Consider the following 21075-nt stretch of genomic DNA (forward strand, 5'->3'; position numbering starts at 1 on the left):
AGTGAATCTAATCACCATACTGGCAAAAAGTTCACTTCAAGAATGAAAAAAGTGGCGTCGATGTGTTTTGCTGTAAAAACTGCGCAAACGGAAACAGAAATTACAATATACACTCACCGGCCACTTTATTAGGTACCCCATGCTAGTAACGGGTTGGACCCCCTTTTGCCTTCAGAACTGCCTCAATTCTTCGTGGCATAGATTCAACAAGGTGCTGGAAGCATTCCTCAGGGAGTTTGGTCCATATTGACATGATGGCATCACACAGTTGCCGCAGATTTGTCGGCTGCACATCCATGATGCGAATCTCCCGTTCCACCACATCCCAAAGATGCTCTATTGGGTTGAGATCTGGTGACTGTGGAGGCCATTTTAGTACAGTGAACTCATTGTCATGTTCAAGAAACCAATTTGAAATGATTAGAGCTTTGTGACATGGTGGAAGTAGCCATCAGAGGATGAAGGGATGGACATGGTCAGAAACAATGCTCAGGTAGGCCGTGGCATTTAAACGATGCCCAATTGGCACTAAGGGGCCTAAAGTGTGCCAGGAAAACATCCCCCACACCATTACACCACCACCACCAGCCTGCACAGTGGTAACAAGGCATGATGGTTCCATGTTCTCATTCTGTTTACGCCAAATTCTGACTCTAACATCTGAATGTCTCAACAGAAATCGAGACTCATCAGACAGGGCAACATTTTTCCAGTCTTCAACTGTTCAATTTTGGTGAGCTCTTGCAAATTGTAGCCTCTTTTTCCTATTTGTAGTGGAGATGAGTGGTACCCGGTGGAGTCTTCTGCTGTTGTAGCCCATCCGCCTCAAGGTTGTGCGTGTTGTGGCTTCACAAATGCTTTGCTGCATACCTCGGTTGTAACGAGTGGTTATTTCAGTCACTGTTGCCCTTCTATCAGCTCGAACCAGTCTGGCCATTCTCCTCTGACCTCTGGCATCAACAAGGCATTTCCGCCCACAGAACTGCCGCTCACTGGATGTTTTTTCTTTTTCGGACCATTCTCTGTAAACCCTAGAGATGGTTGTGCGTGAAAATCCCAGTAGATTAGCAGTTTCTGAAATACTCAGACCAGCCCTTCTGGCACCAACAATCATGCCACGTTCAAAGTCACTCAAATCAACTTTCTTCCCCATACTGATGCTCGGTTTGAACTGCAGGAGATTGTCTTGACCATGTCTACATGCCTAAATGCACTGAGTTGCCGCCATGTGATTGGCTGCTTAGAAATTAAGTGTTAACGAGCAGTTGGACAGGTGTACCTAATAAAGTGGCCGGTGAGTGTATATTATCTCTCCATATGCACATACTTTATTAAATAGAAAGAAAGAAAAATATTGAAAAATGTCTACACACTCTTCCAGCCTAAGGTAAAGTCGTTATGTAGATCCATTAACAACGAAAAATGATGCATTTACTGTAAAACTTTGGCATTCTGGACACCCCTCTGGCTCTGCCACTGCTCTTGAGGCTCACATCGGATCTTCTGGATCTTTGATTAAAGATACATTATGTAATTTCTTTTGCCACTAGGGGTCGCTAACCTCTTACAATAACAAAGGCGTAGATTGATGACGCAAAATTTCCTGCGGAATTATGGAACTTGTCAGTTTATTAGACGAATTAAACTTGAGGTAAGGCAGCGCTGTTTCACTTGGTCTACACTATCATAAAACACCATTTGAGTGTGTTGAAAGTTATAATGTTATTCTATGTGTTAGTTTGTTGGCTGTATGAGACTAGCAGTAAACTAGATCAACATTAGAATAACATACAGATCATATTCTAACATTTCATTATGTTGAACTATATAACATTGATTAGTTTTATGTTTGCTCACCTGTCTAATAACGTAACTTACATGTAAGAGCTCTGTCAAGTCGAAGTTTGTCACGTGGAGCTCTCGGCATCTCGAAAATCCCACGCTGACATTGATCCTCTTTTAGTTCTCCTTTATTCCCAAAGTCTGCTTGCCATGGTCCATAATGTTTGAACGAAACAACAACAATAGCGTGAGCGTACAGCTAAAAGTAACGCAGTTGTCAACGTCTGTCGCCATGGTTACTATGGCAGTACTACTAGCGGAAACCATAGACAGTAAAAGAAGGCGGAAACCAGGGATAACGCGGATATTACGTCATTGACAGGCGACAAGTGAACAGGGATTCCGGCCAAGTATTTAAAATCGGAATTTCTCTGAAATTAAAAATCTTTGGGAACTTTTGAGATATTGTAAGTACACAACTACAGAAAATATATCACACTGTGCAAGTGATTTTTGGATATTTTATTACAAAATTCTTACATATTGTACCTTTAACAAAAAAAAAAAAAGAGAGAGTTGCACCAGTTGTGCTATTGAGATGGGAATGCTAATGGACAACTTTCTCCAGGGAAACCTGTTTGAAAACAGGCATCATTTTCCCACGGTTGGTGCAACTATTCTTCTGTAATGTGATTTATTTCCAAGTGAAACAGGCAATTAAACAAGAGAGAATGGAGCCACTTTGAATGCATTTTTGCTTAAAAATGTAAAAAAAAAAAAAAAAAATTATTTGATTATTGGTCAAAATCCAAAAAAATATTTATGCATAAACTTAAATAGTTATTTATCTCAGGCCTTTATCTTTTTTTGGGAAAAGATACGGCTAACTTGTGTTAGAGCTCCAATTAAACTGTAATGGGTTTTTTTAATTGTTTTTTTATAATTCTAAATTCTTTTGCATCTGGAAATAAATGGAATTCAACTGAAAAGAAAAAATAACATATGTGGACATAAAAAAAACCCATTTACCATGCACTCTCTTTCTCCACAGATGATCGAATGAAAGATGCGTTTTCCTGAAAATGCAGTCACGTTATTGTTGCCTAAAACGTGGGGTGGCTCATTTTACCCCACTGTTTCAGTAATAATTAAATGTAATGCTAATAAAGCCAATAATTATAAAGTAATATAGGTAGTCAAAGTGAGATCAAATTTGATTATGTTTATTTGACTGATCGTATTGTAAACGATTAAGTTTAAATTGATATTTAAGTTATATAAAAGTTTCAGATTGAAAGAATAGGCCTACTTCAAAGAAAAACGACATTGATTTGAATCATCAAAATGATTTAAAAAATGGTCCGCTCTTCCCCACTGCATTTTTAAAGACCGTCCAATTTGCACGGTTAAGAGGCTTTTAGGCAAAAAATTGGAATATGGCCTAATAAAATTCATTTAATCAAACACAGCCCCGCTACGTTGTGTGACTAAAATAAAAGAGGATAGAAGAATGGGGTGGTGGAGGATAGAGGAGATGAGAACCGGACACGTTGTGCTTTTCCGCCGTCTCCCAGCGGGAGTGTAATATCGTGGCTCCTGCGCGCTGACACGCGCACCTGGAAGTGCCGCTATGCTGCTCGCAGCACTGCACCAATTATAGCGCAACATCTCGCTCTGCCGTTACCATAGTAGCGCCGTGCTCCTGTTCCCCTGGAACGAATGAACCGTGGGGGAGCGAATATCTTATCAACCATCGCCCTGGTTACCGCGCTCTCTCTCTCTCTCCGCGCGCCCCGTCGCTTGAGTGAGAGGCCAGAGCCCTAGCTGCGAATGTGTGTGTGTGTGTGTGTGTGTGTGTGTGTGTGTGTGTGTGTGTGTGTGTGTGTGTGTGTGTGTGTGTGTGTGTTTGGACAGAGCTGCAGACGTGAGCACAGAAGGGTCTGGGTGATGTTGATAAGACTGAAGGAGGCTTTGCAGCGTCCCTCAGCCGCTCTGTGATCGTGGCCCATCGTTTCAAACGTGCACACGCACGCTAAATTGCATGCTAATGAATCAGATTTGCTCGGATAGAGATTCGCGTTCACGTCGCAAGTGGGGCAGGGTGGCGTTCAAATCGTTTCTGATGGCCGTGCACCTGGAGGAGAAAAAAAACACGCTCGGCCTCCTCTCCACGCAACCCCCACACACACTGCGCTTGCTCTCTCCCCATGCGGCCCTCTGGCTCGCTCGCTCTCATCGGATTGATGGCCACGAGGAGTGAGACAGACAGACGCGGCCTGCAGAGAGAAAAAAAAAAGCTTTCACACTCTCATTCACTCCTACACTACGGACAAAAATATCACGCTCAGTTCACTGGTTTAACCCACCCACAACACAAACACACACTCGCGCACGGTTCAGTCAGAGGAAAATTATGAGTGCTCATTGATTTCACCTCACATGACTTCTTCCATCCATGACTTTAGTTGTGGACACCAACCAAAAATGAAAATTAATGTATCAAATAAACACATTTTAAAGAGCTTACAGGGATAGTTCGCTCAAAAATGAAAATTCTGTCATTACTCACCCTCATGTCGTTCCAAACCCTTAAGACTTTCGTTCATCTTCGGAACACAAATGAATACATTTTTGATGAAATCTGAGAGCTTTCTGTCCTTCCATTGACAGCTACACAACTACCACTTTTACGCTTCAAAAAGTTCATAAAGAGTTCAGAAAACGAATTCAGAGGTTTAGTCCAAATTTTCTGAAGAGACTCGATCGCTTTATATGATGAACAGATTGAATTTAGGCTTTTATTCACATATAAACATTCATCAACAGACATCAGTTGTGGTAAACTGAAACTCAATGTTCGCTTGACGTGGGAGAACCAATGAGGTTCATTCCTGTGTTACGCAGCACGTTTGAGCTTTAGCAAGAACCAATGAGGTTCATTCCTGTGTTACGCAGCACGTTTGAGCTTCAGCAAGAACCAATGAGGTTCATTCTTGCGCGTCAAGCCTAAATTCAATCTGTTCATATATAAACGCGTAGAAGTCTCTTCAGAAAATTTGGACTAAACCTCTCAATTCATATGGATTAGTTTTGGGAACTCTTTATGATTTTTTTGAAGCGCCACAGTGGTAGTTGTGTAGCTGTCAATGGAGGGACAGAAAGCTCTCAGATTTCATCAAAAAGCTCTTCATTTGTGTTACGAAGATGAACGAAAGTCTTACAGGTTTGGAACGACATGAAGGTGAGTGATTAATGACAGAACTAAGGGTGAACTATCCCTTTGATAATATCTCAAGCTCAAGACAAGTAATAATCATTCATTTAAAAAGGTCATCATCATGCAAATGCTATAGAATATAACATATTTCGACATGGACTATAGAAATGTTTGGTTTGCACCTCGGTTTATTAAATTGAGGACTGCCAAGACCTCAGAATGTTTGGCTTTGGACACAAATACATGCATTCATTTACGCAGACCAATAAATTTGGCCCCACACGGCACGGGAATGGCGTGCTGTTGGATTTTGTCTTGAATTTGTTTTGGTACTGTGCATTTCACTCAGTCTAGATCAGTATTTGAGCTGGAGTGGACCTGTTCAGATTGAAGAAGAAAAAAAACACCAAAATGACAATTACAGCTAAAAATAAGTCACTTATCCAACATGTTGTCCATGTTATGTGGTTAGCCTAAAGCCCCTTTCACATGACTCGTGTCAGGGCTTCAGTGCACGTCTCAACACAAGCGTCATGCACTTTGACGCTCACATGAAAAGCGTTACAGATAACATTAGAGAAGGCCGATTCACGAGTTTGCTGGGTAGAAAGAAACACATGAAAATGAAAGAGCTACCATTTATATGAGCTTAAAAAAATCCAAGAAAGAAATGTGGGACAAGAGTTCTCAAAACTGCTCTAGACCTGGGGAGATCTACCTACCTTCAGAGTTCTGATCTGTCTGTAATTATCACGTGCTCCTGAAGATCTTAATTAGCTTGTTCAGTTGTGCTTGATCAGGGTTGGAGCTGAACTTTGCAGGAAGGTAGATCTCCAGGAACAAGATTGGTTACTCTAGACGATGTGTCGTAGAGCTCAATGTGTCGCAATGATACAAAAGGCGAATTGTCTGGTAATCCCTGTCTACATTATGAAAACTCAATGACAAATGGGGTCAAAGTTGAAAAGGTCGAAACGAGCGTCTCAGAACAACGATTTCACGCAATGCTTGCTGAGAATTCAATGACATGAATCATGTGAAAGGGACTTAAAGGAGCTCTGGAACTTAGGGTAATTCAGTAATAAAACATCCTAATCAGAAATATTATCGTAAAACATCAATAATTTCCTGAATTTTGGCAGTCCAGATGCTTAGGACTGTGGTTTCCATCTGACCAATCCCATAAGGCTTGAAAATGCGTGAAAAAGGAGGCGGGTCCTACGCGTAGCTGGTATGCAAATACACCATCGGCTGGTCTAAATGTTGTCGTTCCACCAGCTTCACCTTCCCTCCAATCTCAGCAGGCCTTCAGCATTTAAAAACAAACAACCAGAACGACAAACCCAAAAGGACCTTTCAAACATGTTTGAAGTAAGGGATGCTACATTAGAGTGTTTTTCACGGTCATCTTCGTATCAAATATTGAGCAACTTGAAAACTGTTTGACATATCAAAAAACGAAACGAAACGAAACGAAAAAGGCAATCGTAACATTGAGGCAGTCAGTAAGAACCACTGTGCTAAATTACAATAGTGCTCCTTAATTATCACAAGCTTTAAAACAGAGCCTTGGGATTACATTCTCTAAACGAAATTACGGCATTTCTCCACACATGGACAAACAAAACCACTAAACACACAAATAAAAATGATTGTCCGTTTTCCATTTGGCGGCAAATAGTTCCAGAGCATCCAATAAAGGGCAAGATTCTGAAGTAGAACTCAGATGGTTCCTCAAATGGAACAGAGGAAAAACAGAAAAACGGAATGACAATCCGCCATTCACTGTTTATTTTTGGTTCAGGACATGTTCGTTTTCAAATAGTGCTTTCATTCCGCTCTTCATTTGTTTGATTTGTTTGTGTGCACCCAGTGTTTACAAGCGCCACGCCGTTCCGAGTGGGAGTAGCGTCACTTTCCATCGGGAGTCCTTCATTATGGGATGGAAGTCATGGGGGGGAGGGTCCAGCTGCCCTACGGAAACCATCGGAAAGGAGCTCCGGTTGGCAGCATCACCTTCTTGGAAAGACAGGAAAGACAGAGGAAGGAAACGAGGAAGAAAAACAGCATGAGTCATTGATAATTCAACATAAACATAAACAATGGAGCAGTAAGAAAATAGGAAATGTCTCATTAAACTGGACTCTCAACTCTCATCTCCAGACCGTTTCCCGTTTCTGTTGCAAATCCCTCTCTTTCTGCGGAGCCAGACTTGCTAAGACCGTAAAGGGCTGAAATACCGCAGTGGTGCAAATGGCAGATTTTTTCCCAGCCTGCTTTGGGACTGGGCAGGGGTAGTCTATGGCTCTGGGACTTTGGGAGAGTGGAGACAACGGCAGCGTTTCCTGGGAAGACGTCCAGAACGAAAGAACGAAGGACCGAGGGAGAAAAAGAGGGAGGGGAGCGTTCCCTTCATCATGAAGTAACATGCACAGGCAATGACTTCACCTTACATGACCTAGTCCTTCTCTCTGTTTCCCAAACACACTCTCCCACTCTCTCATTACTCTCTGACAGGGCTTTGGCGTTTGTATGCGCGCACACACGCATCCAGACCCCCTTTTCCCTCATCGACCCCACAGACAAGCCAACACAGATGGGCTGTCGGCCCATGCACATGGCCAATCAGACAGAGCGTGAGTGCATGGACAGACACACGCTCTCTGTTACACACACACACTCACCAGATTAATTCCGAAGGTTATTTTTTAACCCATCATCTCCTCTGTGTCTCAAACACAAAAAATAGGCATTATGAATGTTTTATTATTAATAATAATAATATTGTTTTTATTATGAATAATAATTATGAATTATAATAATTATTATTGTTATTTATTATTATTGCCGTATTTGTTGCTGTTTCTGCAATCACATTTATTGCTTATTTCTGAATGTTGACATTAATAATTAAATTATTAATAAACTATAAAAAAAATCATATGAATTTGAATTATTATTAATAATGCAATTCAATGTATTGTTTATTTTCTGAAAACAAAATTATCACAAATTTTATAATTATTATTAATATCATTTTATGATATTTGTAATTATTACTGTTTATTTCTGATGCAAAAAACAATATGCTTTAAATTAATATTTGTATTATTATATTATTATTATTATTATTATTGTGAATATTATTGTTTTGTTCTTTTTCTTTTTTGGAAACCCACCGAATTGTGGGAATTTATCGCTAGATTTAATACTAAAGAACAAAAAAAACTATTAAAAATCTGGTCAAACTATTCATCGTCCTATCTCTAATAAACATACAGTAGACATTTCGTTAAAGTTTTTGCGCGAAAATTTGAGTGCTGTTTGTGCAGAAGTCATTGCCACAATGCTAAGGTGTTGCTATGCAGTTGCTATGGAGTTTGTAGTCTGTTTTTAAGTATCTGTCTGTAGTTCTGTGGTTGCTAGGGTGTTCAGGCAGGTTGCAAGCTCCTCTCTACAAGTCTTTTGATTTTAGGTATCAGTAATGTCTGTAGCACCAACAGTATGAACAATAGTGATAGTGATACTTGCCTTATCATACACCACTGAAGAAATGTCCGATGAGAAAATGTATGTAAGCAGGTACAGATACAGTATATGTTGCTATAATGTGTGTCTGCCTGTCTTTGCCTCTCACACACATACACATACACAGACACTGACACACACTTGTTCCTAAAATACTTTAGTCGCCTGGCTGTGAGACTGAGATTCCTCTAGAGGAAGGGGGAGGGGCCTGTCAGGCAATGTCTGAGGCCCCGCCCACTCAATCTCCTCCTACTTCCAGCTATCAGGGACTTTCCGAGATACCGGTCACCACACAGATGGAGTGAGATGTGTGTCATCATGCAGTAAACACACATCAACAAAAGATGCAAGCAATGACATGCAAGGTAAGATCAATGGCCAGAAATCGAATGAGATTTGCACAAAACGCACAGGCCTAAGCTGGCTCAAAACACATAAAAGGCCCTACATATAAAAACATCTATCCATCCCAAACACACACACACACACACACGCACATCAAGAAGTCAATAGACCCCCACACCACTGACTGTGACCTGTCAATAAAGGCTCTTTAAACTCCATAAGTCCTCTATGCCGTATTCAACTAGACCAACCCCACTGTCAATAAAAGCACACAAACACACACAGTAATATACGCAAACCCACCGTCAATAAATGCCTAAAACATTTTAAAAACACACTGAGAAACATTTATTCAAAAAACATGCACATAAAAAGCACAAACCACTATCAAGACAATAAAAACCCCAGTTATGCTTCCAGCGATAGAACAACCTAGCATCATGTGCTGCATATTATGCTTGCTACAGACATTACAAATCACACTGTACAACATTGATTTAATAAACTTGGGTACGACATGCATGTAGACTGTACGATGAGGACGGCATCTATTGAATCGTAGTCTACATTACAACACGAATTAGTATAGAAGAATAAAACGTCATCGGCATGCGCTAGTGGTAAACAAATAGAGCAAGATGAATCGCACTTTGGCAATTGTGGGTTTTATGTGCGCTGAACTAATAAAAGACGAATAAGTGAAAGATGAGATTATGGACGCAGTCATGGCTAGATAGGCATGCCGATTTTGCAAATGGAGCTTGAGGTTGAGGATCGCAGGCTATTTCTGGTCGCAAGACCATGACAACGGCCGTCTTTGAACATCTCTCACTGTACGACGTAGGACCACCGTTTAGGAGCCACGACCACAGAGATCACCAGAAACTGATTCAGTGTCATCATGTAATGTAATCTCAGCAGTAGTAACGTTCATATGCGTTATTAGGGCAACTAGGTCAGCTAGGACAGCAACACGCAGCAGTGTGAACAGGGCTTTAGGCAAGAAATATACTCTACGCAAGTATGCAAATTCTTGCTTTTCCGTTGTTTTTGTAGTAAACATGCGCTAGACCGACATGTTCGAGCGTTGCACTCTTTTGTATCATCTTTCCCATGAAACAGCGTTCCAGAAATGCTCCGCTCAATTATTCCACGGCCCTGCTTCTCATGTTAAAAAATTTTTTTTAAAAGCAAAAAAACACGATCTGTGTGAATCACCTCTTAAGTGTTACGCATCTATAAACTAAAAATGTAAAATTGCTTAGCAAGATTATTTTGAAACGGTTGCCAGCGATGACAGTGTTGACCTCGTTTTTGCATTCCACGGCGCTGCTTTTCCATTGCTTTTCTATGTAAACATGTGTAACCCCTCCACCCGGGTCCCACTCGACCCGCTCCGAGCGGGCCTAGAACCCGGGTCTCCGGCATGAGAGTCAGGCGCTCTAACAAGGAGGCTAAATCAATCAATTTAATGCAGCCTCTAGCGTCTGTCGCTAGAGCGCCTATTGAGATCAGAGGAGTGAGGTTTACTCGCACAGCAACTACTAGCTGGCCTCCGTTACACTCACCCCCCTAAACCTCATGCACTAGTTGGATGTGTTTGACCGTTGCACTCGCAGTGTTGCCCTGCCCTGTTTCTCAAAAACACAGAAACACATTCTGTGTGAATCACATATTAAGAGTTACCAATCTACAAAATCTGCTCAAGTAAAAAACAAAAAAACAAATGTAAATATTCAGCTTAGCAAGATTATATTGAAACTGTTTCCGGCCATGACTGTAGTTGACCTGAAAGACAAAAACTCACTACAAAAAAAAAACAGTTTATGCAAATTCTCACTTTAGCACTCCTTGTGGTAACATATTTGTGTTGCATTATAGATTAGAAATATGACAAATTGTGAAAATGTAGCTAGAAGCGTTTGCATTCACATACTTGCATCAAGTGTATTTTGGGCCTTAAGACTTCATAGAGACACAAACACACACACAAACTAAGCCCTCTAAACTTTTGCACACACCAACACCTCTAACTCTACCTCCTCAAGGCTGTAATTCTCAAAGAAACCGGGCTGGTCATTGGTCAGTACACACACATATACATAACTCCTCTTACACACACAAAGTCCATAATGACTTTCGCAGGGGCTGTGTTTGCCTCTTCCTGCAAGGTTGTACACACAAGCAGACACACACACACACACACACACACACGTGCGGTTCAGGGCCTCTGGAGGACGAGAAAGAGAGGGGTTCTGGGACACATTGACACCTGGTGCTCCAGATGACAGACGCAAAGGCCAGATGGACCATATGAGGCTGCCACACACACATATAGAGACACACATATGCACATGCATGTATGCAAACATGCATGAAAACAAATTCATATGCACAAATAAAAACTGCCATGCTACAAAAAAAAACACAGTCACACAACATGTACGAAAAGCCCCATATGCACTCATACAAATAATTTTATTAACCTCCCTAAATCAGAAAAAGTTTGTAGCATCAAGGAAAAATGCAGTCACATTTACCATTGTTTCACAGCGAAATCCAGTCATTTCAAATCCACGCGATCTGGAATTATATGTGAGGAACGAAACATTTCCCCACAAAGATTTTGCAGGTCACGTCGACCAACAGAAAGCTGCTTGGTTTGAAAGTGACTTCTGTGTGAGCTTTTTCATACGTCGTCGCTACACTGTTGACAGACCTTTTTTGCCTGCAAAATTTGTTAATGTGACCACACCTTTAAGTCTCTTCACGTCCTGATATAGCAATCACTAAGTTAAGTGGTCTAATATGTAAATATCGTCAGTGGAAGACCATAAAATATTCGTCCAATAATTGCATTCGGTCCGATGTCCTACCTCGCCTGTCAACGTATGTATTTTCATACCTCCGCCGCGCATGCTACTCATGCAGACGTCACACGTCATCAGCGCGTTTCGTGCTATGCAGAGTTATTAGACAGACGGCAGTCAGCGAGCACCGAAACAGCAGCCACCTCTTACAGTCCCTCCTGAACCAAAACAATGAGCCTTGCTACGTTCACGCCATAACTGTAATTTGTAAGAGATGGAAACCCCTGACGTTATACTCCGAGCGGTTAATGACTCGAATTTATGTTTCAATGGCAACACTATCAACGCCGAAATGAATCTGCAGCAGTCAGGTGGTACAGGTCAGAGCTCTTTAAGTTGTTTATGGTCATTATTATTGTAATGTTATGTGCTTTGAGACATGAGGTAGTTTAACGGCGTCTCTCGTGCCGCTTTTATTTGGTCCCTGCTGTAAGCATTCATGTGTTTTAAAGGAGGCGTGGCTTTGGAGACGCTCTGAAGGGAGGGTGGGATCGCATGCTTTCAAAGCTAGCTCGCTATTGCTAGCCTCTCCTAAAATTCCCTACCCTAACTTTAATGCAACAAAATCAGAACCTCTTTATTTAATGTTTAACATACAGCTGTATGGAGCAGGATTTTGGGCCATTGAGATTTATCTCTGGGCGGAGCCATTCAGTTAGCATACTATCACACTCTTGCTACAGTATATAGTATGTGGACACTTTCTACAATACCTGGATGACATATGCCAGATCTATTTCATTGTGTCCCACAATGCATTGCACTTCTATTTCAAACGTGATGCATGATTTTTATATAATTTAACAAATAATTTAACAAAAATAAAGGAATCCTGCATATTGCTATGGCTTGCAAATCTTATTTTGATGTTTTAGTCATGCGACCTTCATGTGACCATCATGAAGGTTGCATGACTGAAATGTATTAAAATAAGTTTTGCAAGCTATAGCAGTATACAGCTTCCTCTATTTTAGTTAGATTATTTGCTTATTCTTATGCACCTGGTTATAGGATTATAGGAGTTGCAGTGGCATTTCATTGATCTTTTTTACGAAAATATTAATAAAAAAAAGGCAAAATGACCATTTTATTTCCAGTCATATGCGATGTGATAAGGTCACCTGACAACAGTTTAGCATATTACCGTTTAAACAGTTTACAGTAAAATAATGTCTACTGTTTCACTTACTATTTTTAAAGAATATTACACGCTTTACAGTGCATACACAGTATTCGGTAGGTAGTATAGTTTTCCATTTCCAAACATAGCAACTGTCTGAATTTTGAATAACATAATCTTACAATTTCTGCAAAATATACATAAATATATGTAATAAATTGTAAGAGTGGTATGCTAGTATGCTTTTCCAAATTCAGCTTTATAAATGGCATGGCAGTAATCAAGTATTAGCGTGTTCAAGACCTCCAGGGAAGTTTGTATTTTCGAGTTATTACGATGTGCTTTAAATTAAATTATTAAATATTCTATTGTAATTGTTCAATACTACGGTATTTTATACATGCCAGTTTGTTTAATTGTAAATGAAAAAATTTATCATTTTAGCAAATTGACCATTAATACAGACACTGCATCCACTGCCAACTCTGAAATTCTGGCCTTAATGACAATCCCACAAGTTTCCCACTTGTAATTACAACTTGGTGGGATTCATACGCGCTCAACTCATAAATACGATCTTTCCGGCATGACTTGAATGCACGATATGCTGTTGTCTTGTGTGTGTTGGGTAGCCCCGCCCACACTGAAATCTTATAGGTCCAAAGTCCCACATTCAGTCTCTTCCCACACAACACTAGAAACTTGTGCGCTCAACATTTTATATTCATTGTATTCATTTAAATTCATTAAATGTGATAGCTGAAACTCTGAATCATCTCATCATAGCGGGCAGTGAAGGGGAACCTTACCTGTGGAACATTATATGGCTGCCTTAACATTTTCCTTGCAAGGAGAAAAAAAAGCAACCAACTAGACCAATCTTACCATGACACCAATCTCGCAGAGTTATAGACCCTAACTAGCTTACATCAGCACAGACTCAGAGATAGCTTTCCTACACCTGAACCTGCCTGAAAACAAGGCAGAAACATCTCAAGTTACGCTGCCTGAGAGATGGGAAACTGCATTCAGCTTGCCATTTGTCAGAATGAGTAATGTTCATATGCGAACACAAGCAGCATTAATTTCTATGTAGACTGTTTGTAAAAACTAGGGGCTGTCAATCGATTAAACATTTTAATCTAATAAATTACATGATGTGCAGATTAATTAACTACTTAATTAAGTAAATCACAATATATCAATACTTCCTGAGAAATTAAAAGCCATTGTATTATTGTGGCAAACAAACTAGATTTAGAGGCCGTTTACACATGTTATTTTTTTTTAATATGTTCTTTATGGTCATGCGTGAGATGACTTCTTTGGTCAAAGTTCCAGATATTTTTTTTAGTGAGATGCTCAAAAGTTTGGGGTCTGTAATATTTTTTATGTTTTTGAAAGAAGTCTCTTAGTCTCACCATGGCTGCATTTATTTGATCAAAAATACAGCAAGACAGTAAATAGTGTGAAATATTATTACGATTTAAAATAATAATTTCTATTGTTATACGTTTTAAAATGTCATTTATTCCTGTGAATTTATTCCTGTGATGACAAAGCTGAATTTTCAGCATCATTACTCCAGTCTTCAGTGTCACATGATCATTCTAATATGCTGATTTGCTGCTAAAGAAACATTTCTGATCATTATCAAAGTTGAAAACAGTTGTGCTGCTTAATATTTTTGTGGAAAGTGTGATACACTTGACTAGAAACAAAGAACAGCATTTATGTAAAATGTAAAATTCTTAAAGTTTTTACAGTCACTTTTGATCAATTTAATGCATACTTGCTAAGTATTAATTTCTTTAAAAAAAAATAAAAAAAATCTTGCTGACCAAAAAGTTTTGAATGGTAGTGGAAATAGCTACAGAATTTCTGTATAGGTCAGAGGTCATTATTTATTGCATTAATTAGTTTTACTTATTTAAAAAAAGTAACTGTAATTTTAGTAAATTCTAGTCAAATCCACACTCTAAACAACGCTGGGTTGTTTTAACCCAAATTTGGGTCAAATATGGACAAACCCAAATGTTGGGTTAAAAATGTCATTTAAAATTTCAACCCAACTTCAACTTTCACTTTCAACTGTAATTTTTTTAATTACATTTTTAACCCAACATTTGGGTTTGTCCATATTTGATGAGTCCGCACACCAGAAAATGCTCCTAAGTGAATTTAATAGTTGCTCACCACGTGTAACGTTTCGGGCCCAAGCCCTTTGTCTGATGACAGGCTGACAATTGTCTGATGAAGGGCTTGGGCCCGAAACGTTACACGGACTCATTGTTTATTTTTTGCAACTAGCTGTCTGCCCAGCACCCAGCTTTATTGTTTTGGATGTGCGTGCTGCACCTTTTGAACTTTGTCCATATTTGACCCAAATTTGGGTTGAAACAACCCAGCATTTTTTAGAGTGCATGATCGCACAGTAATTTCCGCAAGACTTATTTCACTGTGAAATATGTTCTGCTAGTATTTCATGACTTTAAAATTTTAGACTTTGTGCTTCTTTTGAGGACCGGAAACGATAAGGAGATGAGGGGAGAGAATCAAGAAATGACACAAACCACACTCAAACTGGCAACACCTGCATGAGCATCACAGCTCGACGTGTCAGAAGTGCTGCCAAGTGATTTAGCACATGCGCTCTAATGCATTACGCTGTGGTGCCCGTGCAGGTGATGCTAGTTTGCGGTCATAATTTTGATGAATTTACTGTACATTGCTCACCATCTTACCTCCAGCCCGCCAGCAGGTTTCTTTTTGAGCTCTTCGCACTTGCGGAACTTGCAGATCTGATGGCCGGTTTTCCGGTTGCGGCAGCTGCTGCACTGTTCGCAGTTAATCCTGCGCCGGCAGGGTGGACACAGGCCGCAGCGCTTCCGCTTTTTCTTCCCGTTGGCGCTGATGGCCGATGAAATCTCGCTCTGCGTCTGCTGGTGTTCCGACGCGCCGGTCACGTGAGAAAGCGCCCCGTCGGCGAGGAACACTCCCGCCGGCGTCATTATGAAGAGCCCCGGGTGATACGGAAAGCTGCCGCCCACTCCACCATTGCCGAACAACGGGAAGTCCATCACACTGCCCAGCGAATCAGAAGCCGAGACCGCCTCCATGTCCCCTCCCACACTGACATTGGAAGGGTCGCTGACCGGAAGGAGCATTCCCGCCCGTCGCAGGAGCTCGGCGGCCTGTGCGAGATGCAGGCCGCTCGGAGAGTCCAGAAGACCGGACATTAACGCGCCCCGGTCCAGCTTGGCGTACCCGACTTGTGACCTGTGCTGGCTGGCCGTAGGGTGAGCTTTGACACCCGTCGCCACCATGGAGCTCTGAGCGAGTCTGTTAGCGTTTGCGACGCTGGCGACGGCAGCGGCCGAGCAGGTCGCGATGTACTGCGAGAGAGCCCGTGAGCGCTTCAGGCTTTTGCTGAGAGGAGCGCTGATGATGCCGCTGCGGTTTCTCCGTTCCACCACCGGGGACGTGTCTTCATCCCCGCAGCAGCTGTCCTGCGCCTCCTCATCCTCTACGGCTCGACTTCCCTCCATGGACCCTCCGCTGGCAGACATGGGCCACAGCGTGAGGGGGAGGGAGAGGGAGATGAGGGAGCTTAGGATGAAGGGGGGGGATAGAGTTGCAACGTTCCTCTGAAGACCGAAGCCAAAACCAGATTGACGCGCGCACAGCTGGAGAATCAGCAGTCCACACTAGTCGAGCCTCATGAACATCTTAAACATCCATTCGCTGAGGCCTGAGAATCCTAGAAAGGAAAGATAGGAGATACGCAAAGAGGTTAAAGCAAGCATGGTTTATATGCACGGTTCATGAAGAGAGGCAGAGTGTTTCACTACTGGATAAAAGTTTGAAAATAATTCAGATTTTTTTTTCTGAAGACGACACTTATGCTCAGAAAAGCTGCATTTATTTGATCAGAACAGTAATATTGTGAAATATTATTTCAGTCAAAAATAACTGTTTTATATTTTAATACATTTTAAATGTTTATTTATTCCTGTGATGCAAAGATAAATTTTTAGCATCATTACTCCAGTCTTCGGTGTCACGTGATCCTTCAGAAATCATTCTGCTTTGGTGCTCAATTATTAATATTGGTTCTTATTATCAATGTTGGAAATGGTTTCATGTTTTTGTGGAAACCATGATAGAAGAACAGCATTTATTTGAAATAGAAATCTTTTATTACATTATATAAATGTCATAACTGTCACTTTTGATCAATTTAAATGTGTCCTTGCTGAATAAAAGTATTCTATTTTTTAATCTTTCTTACCTCAAATTTTTTAATGGTAGTGTATCACAATTTCCACAAAAATATTAAGCAGCACAACTGTTTTCAACATTGATAATAATCAGAAATGTTTCTTGAGCAGCAAGAATAATTTCTGAAGGATCATGTGACTGAAGACTGGAGTAATGATGCTGAAGATTCAGCTTTTTAAATTATAATATTAGTTCACAATATTTCTGTTTTTACTGTATTTGGTGAGCATAGGACACTTCTTTCAAAAACATTTTTAAAAATCATAAGTATTCCAAACTTTTGAACGGTGTCCAAACCTAAAGAGCGAGGATTCCTCACAGCACATCATCACACACCATTTTAATATATCTACTGCTTTCGAAATAATCATAATCATATCCCATTTTTATTAGCTTATTGTTTTGGCTTGCTGAAATAGGCACAAGTTCACTGTGACAAACAATCTGCTGCTCGCTTTGGCCTCATCTGACCCTTTTTGATTCCTCAGCCAACATTTATACATAATATCTGTCCTAGATATCTGTTTTAGTGACAATTACGCTTTGTTCGCTGTGCTTCCAAGGAACTGACACTCACTGTGAAGTTAAAAAAGAACAGATTTTGTGTGGACATTGAATTGGACGGTTTGAGTCTGTTAAATTGTTATATTTCATAACCTTTACGTGCAAAAGCCCGTTCCTGGTGACAGCAATTCTCCTTCAGTGAGAGACGTCTATCAGGGTCCACAGGCGGTCTGTTCTATCACGAAACCGGAATCGTGAGCTCAAGCGCAAAGCCCCTGGGGTGAGCCGACAGTGAAATCAGGATGTCTAGGTGCAAGCTCAGCCGCACTGACGCACGTATACGCACGCTCGTCAACGACTTAACATTTCAATTAACTGCCATGCTCAGTAAAGCATGCTATCGGTGATAATTAGAGGAAAAAAAAAAATGACTTAAGGTTGTGAGTGACTGTCTTTGAAGATGATATAATTGGCCATTCATTCAAACAAACATGCATGAATGAAAGAATAAATAAAATAAAAAATAATAATAATAAATATGCACATCAGAGAGAGCAGTTGTCAAACAGGGAAGTTGTCTTTACTATAAGATTTAGAATTTTGGTTTCAAATATCTTGTTCAAAACAAGAGTATTTTTTAACAAAAAATCAGGTTGGGGCAAGTTGTCACATTTTTTAAATGGTATAAATGCATACATTATAGTAATGTTGGTTAAAACAATGGTTTAATACTATTGTGCGTTTACTTGGATGTTTCAAGAATTGTTTTTGTGTTTCAGAGCCGTTTGAATTTTGCTATTTAACTCAGATTTCATTGTGACAATGCTGTCACAAAAGGTCAACATGTGTTAAATGAACTGTATTTCTTGGTGAAATAACAGTGGAAACATCATTAGCCTTTAATGTAATCAACACTATAAAGTTTGTGTCTATATAGGAATTCACTTTAAAAAATAAACATGTGACAACTAGCCCCGGTTATTTCTACATATTTACCATACATAAAAAGTGCACACATGCAGTAAGCTATTTCTAACTGATCTAAAAATTGCACTAATTAGTGAAACCCAATGTATTCAGGTTGATTCAGTCATACTGAACAGTATTATTAAAACCATGTGAAACACACTTTTACTGTACCAGCCGAAACATTTTTACAATACGCTGTTTTCCATATCAAAACAGATGACAATATCAATTACGAGTCATCATCACAGAGTCATGATGGGAATAAAAACTTACTGGAGACATCAGGTACCCCTCAACTGCAGGTAAACCAGGACAAAAGCTGCATCTAGTGAGGGTTTCCATAAATGATTGACCTGGCTTACAGATAAATAAGTTCCTAGCAACAGTTTGAATGCCCACTCAGCAATGTAATACTGAATTACCTCATGTCAAACATATATGAGGCTTGGAAATTGCTGTGTCCAGTATTGCGGCGAGCCAGAGGGACAATAGCTCGACGTAGAGAGATCTGGACATCACCAGGGAACAATAGCCAAACCTGCACAAATAGCCCAACTGTGTCTAAACAAGATGCCCTGCTTATCAAGATCTACATGTTCTGTCAAACAATCACCTCAATTAAACCCTTACTGGATCAATCCCAGCAAAAGACCATAGATTCATTGCAGATATTCACAAAAGATCATTTAAATAATCAAAATGCAAATACCGTACGCACCACGCACAAAAAGTTTGCATACAACTCATAATGGATTAATAATCAGCAGCACATATAACGTGCATTCATACTTACCGTCGTCTCTCCAAGAGACATTCTGAATAATTCAGAAATTCCCACTCGGTATATCCCACATATTTTTATCTAGACAACCAATAAAAACAGAAAATGTCACAATAGTAGCTATGTTTACGGTGACAACATTGCAAGCAAACAACAAACAAATAGCCGTATATTCAACTATTCCCTGCGCCTATTTGGTTACGCGTGGCAAAGTTGCACCAATGCATCTAATGCATATGGGCAAATTATCAAGCAGATGTAACACCGATCATTTAGAAAGTAAAACAAAATCCCTTTTGTCTCATCTCTCGACCGATGTGTCTATGGTGACAGCGCGCGGTATGCGCCAACACGTCGCGTTGGTTAAGCACATTCCCTTGTTATTTCAGTGCCAACTTATTCGTCTTGGCTGGATGTCATTGTAACTTTGAACAGTCCTCAACAAAGTCTCATTCCACTCCCTTTGATAAATCTAGGGTATCTGCATATTTGCAAACACAGGCGTCTTTTCATTCGCACCGCTCGTGAGCCGAGGGGAGCGTTCCGACTGTCCGAGCGGTCCGGTGCTCTCACGCGCTGCGGAGATTTATATAAAAGAGAGAGAGAGAATAAAAGCTAAAAGAGCCAAACGAAAGCAAATGCTCACCCAGACTGAATTATTCTCGTTGTTTCCTTCAATAGCCCCCAAACACCGGCAGATACACGCAGAACGCACTTTGTCCGAGAGCGAGCGCGTGCGCTCCTCCAGCCTCTCGCGTCTCTCTATCCCACCTCCACATCCTCGCGCCCGGAGAAGAACATGCAAACACATTTCATAGATTTTTGGAGCTTCACACAAAAACCGAAGTGGACTTTCCGTCGGGGACAAAATAAATAACCTTTAAGAGGTGTGGACGAGCGCGAGGGGCTGTCTGCGGTGATGCATATGAGAGTGGAATAATGAATGAAGTATAGTTTTGAGAGGGCTGGACACTCAGCCCATTGTTGACTCCATTCTTAATGGCTGTTGGCTGCGCTCGTGATTGATTTCTTATATCAGAACTTTTGCACATTCAGGCTTTCCAGGAACTTGGTGCTGCTGATTGATATTTTAATATGCAAAACACGACTCCAAAATATAACCCCATGGGGTGCTCTGGTAAATGAGAATGAAATGCAAATTCTAAATAATAATGAAAACTGAAACATAATAACAATAAATAATAGCCAAATAATAATAATAATAAAATAATAATCATTTGTATATTGCTATTGCTTATAATATATTTAAATATAATAAATTAAATCAAAATATAATTAATTCATAATTACTTTGTAATATTATTAATAATTCAGGCATTCATTATCAAATCAACATGTCATTAGGCATAGCCTACATTAAATATATTGTTTATCGTATACTTTTATTAATTGGATTCATGCATTTTGTTTGCTGTATTGTTATTGTTTATATTGTGTTTCATATTTTTTTATTAGTTGTTTTATAATTAATGAATATTAAGGCAATCTGTTAATGTATTTAACAGGACCCACAAAGTAGGCTACTCTTATAAAATGTATTAATTTATATTTATTAATGAGATTGATCATGTATTTTATTTGCTGTAGGCTATATTATTGTTTATATTATTCAATTATATTTTTAGATGAATTTTTTTTATTTATAATTAAGACATAT

At 40.0% G+C, this 21075-nt stretch overlaps 1 protein-coding gene across 4 annotated transcripts; it reads right to left on the reverse strand.

The window, feature by feature from the left end:
- Nucleotides 1-5735: 5735 nt before the first annotated feature.
- On the reverse strand, nucleotides 5736-20336 carry cxxc5b (CXXC finger protein 5b). Of its 4 annotated transcripts, none has more exons than XM_056250231.1 (3): nucleotides 20044-20336; nucleotides 15599-16622; nucleotides 5736-7015 (listed from the first exon to the last, which is right to left on the reverse strand). In XM_056250231.1, exons 2-3 carry the CDS (start codon nucleotides 16429-16431, stop codon nucleotides 7012-7014), a joined length of 837 nt encoding a protein of 278 aa, XP_056106206.1. In that variant the 5' UTR covers nucleotides 16432-16622; nucleotides 20044-20336; the 3' UTR covers nucleotides 5736-7011. The 4 variants fall into 4 exon arrangements, with proteins under 4 accessions (XP_056106206.1, XP_056106209.1, XP_056106205.1 ...); XM_056250234.1 differs by having other exon boundaries at nucleotides 5736-7018; XM_056250230.1 differs by having other exon boundaries at nucleotides 15607-16622; nucleotides 20044-20334.
- Between the last annotated feature and the right edge of the window lie 739 nt (nucleotides 20337-21075).

Source organism: Rhinichthys klamathensis, unplaced genomic scaffold (assembly GCF_029890125.1).
Source record: "Rhinichthys klamathensis goyatoka isolate OS25496 unplaced genomic scaffold, OSU_Roscu_1.1 h1tg000068l_1, whole genome shotgun sequence".
Classification (NCBI taxonomy): Eukaryota; Metazoa; Chordata; class Actinopteri; order Cypriniformes; family Leuciscidae; genus Rhinichthys; species Rhinichthys klamathensis.

Coding starts and splice junctions, on each gene's coding strand:
- cxxc5b (XM_056250229.1), bottom strand. CDS start 16,431: ATGTCTGCCAGCGGAGGGTCCATGGAGGGAAGTCGAGCCGTAGAGGAT. Junction 7,019..15,606: donor AACCTGCTGGCGGGCTGGAG/GTAAGATGGTGA, acceptor TGTCTTTCCAAG/AAGGTGATGCTGCCAACCGG.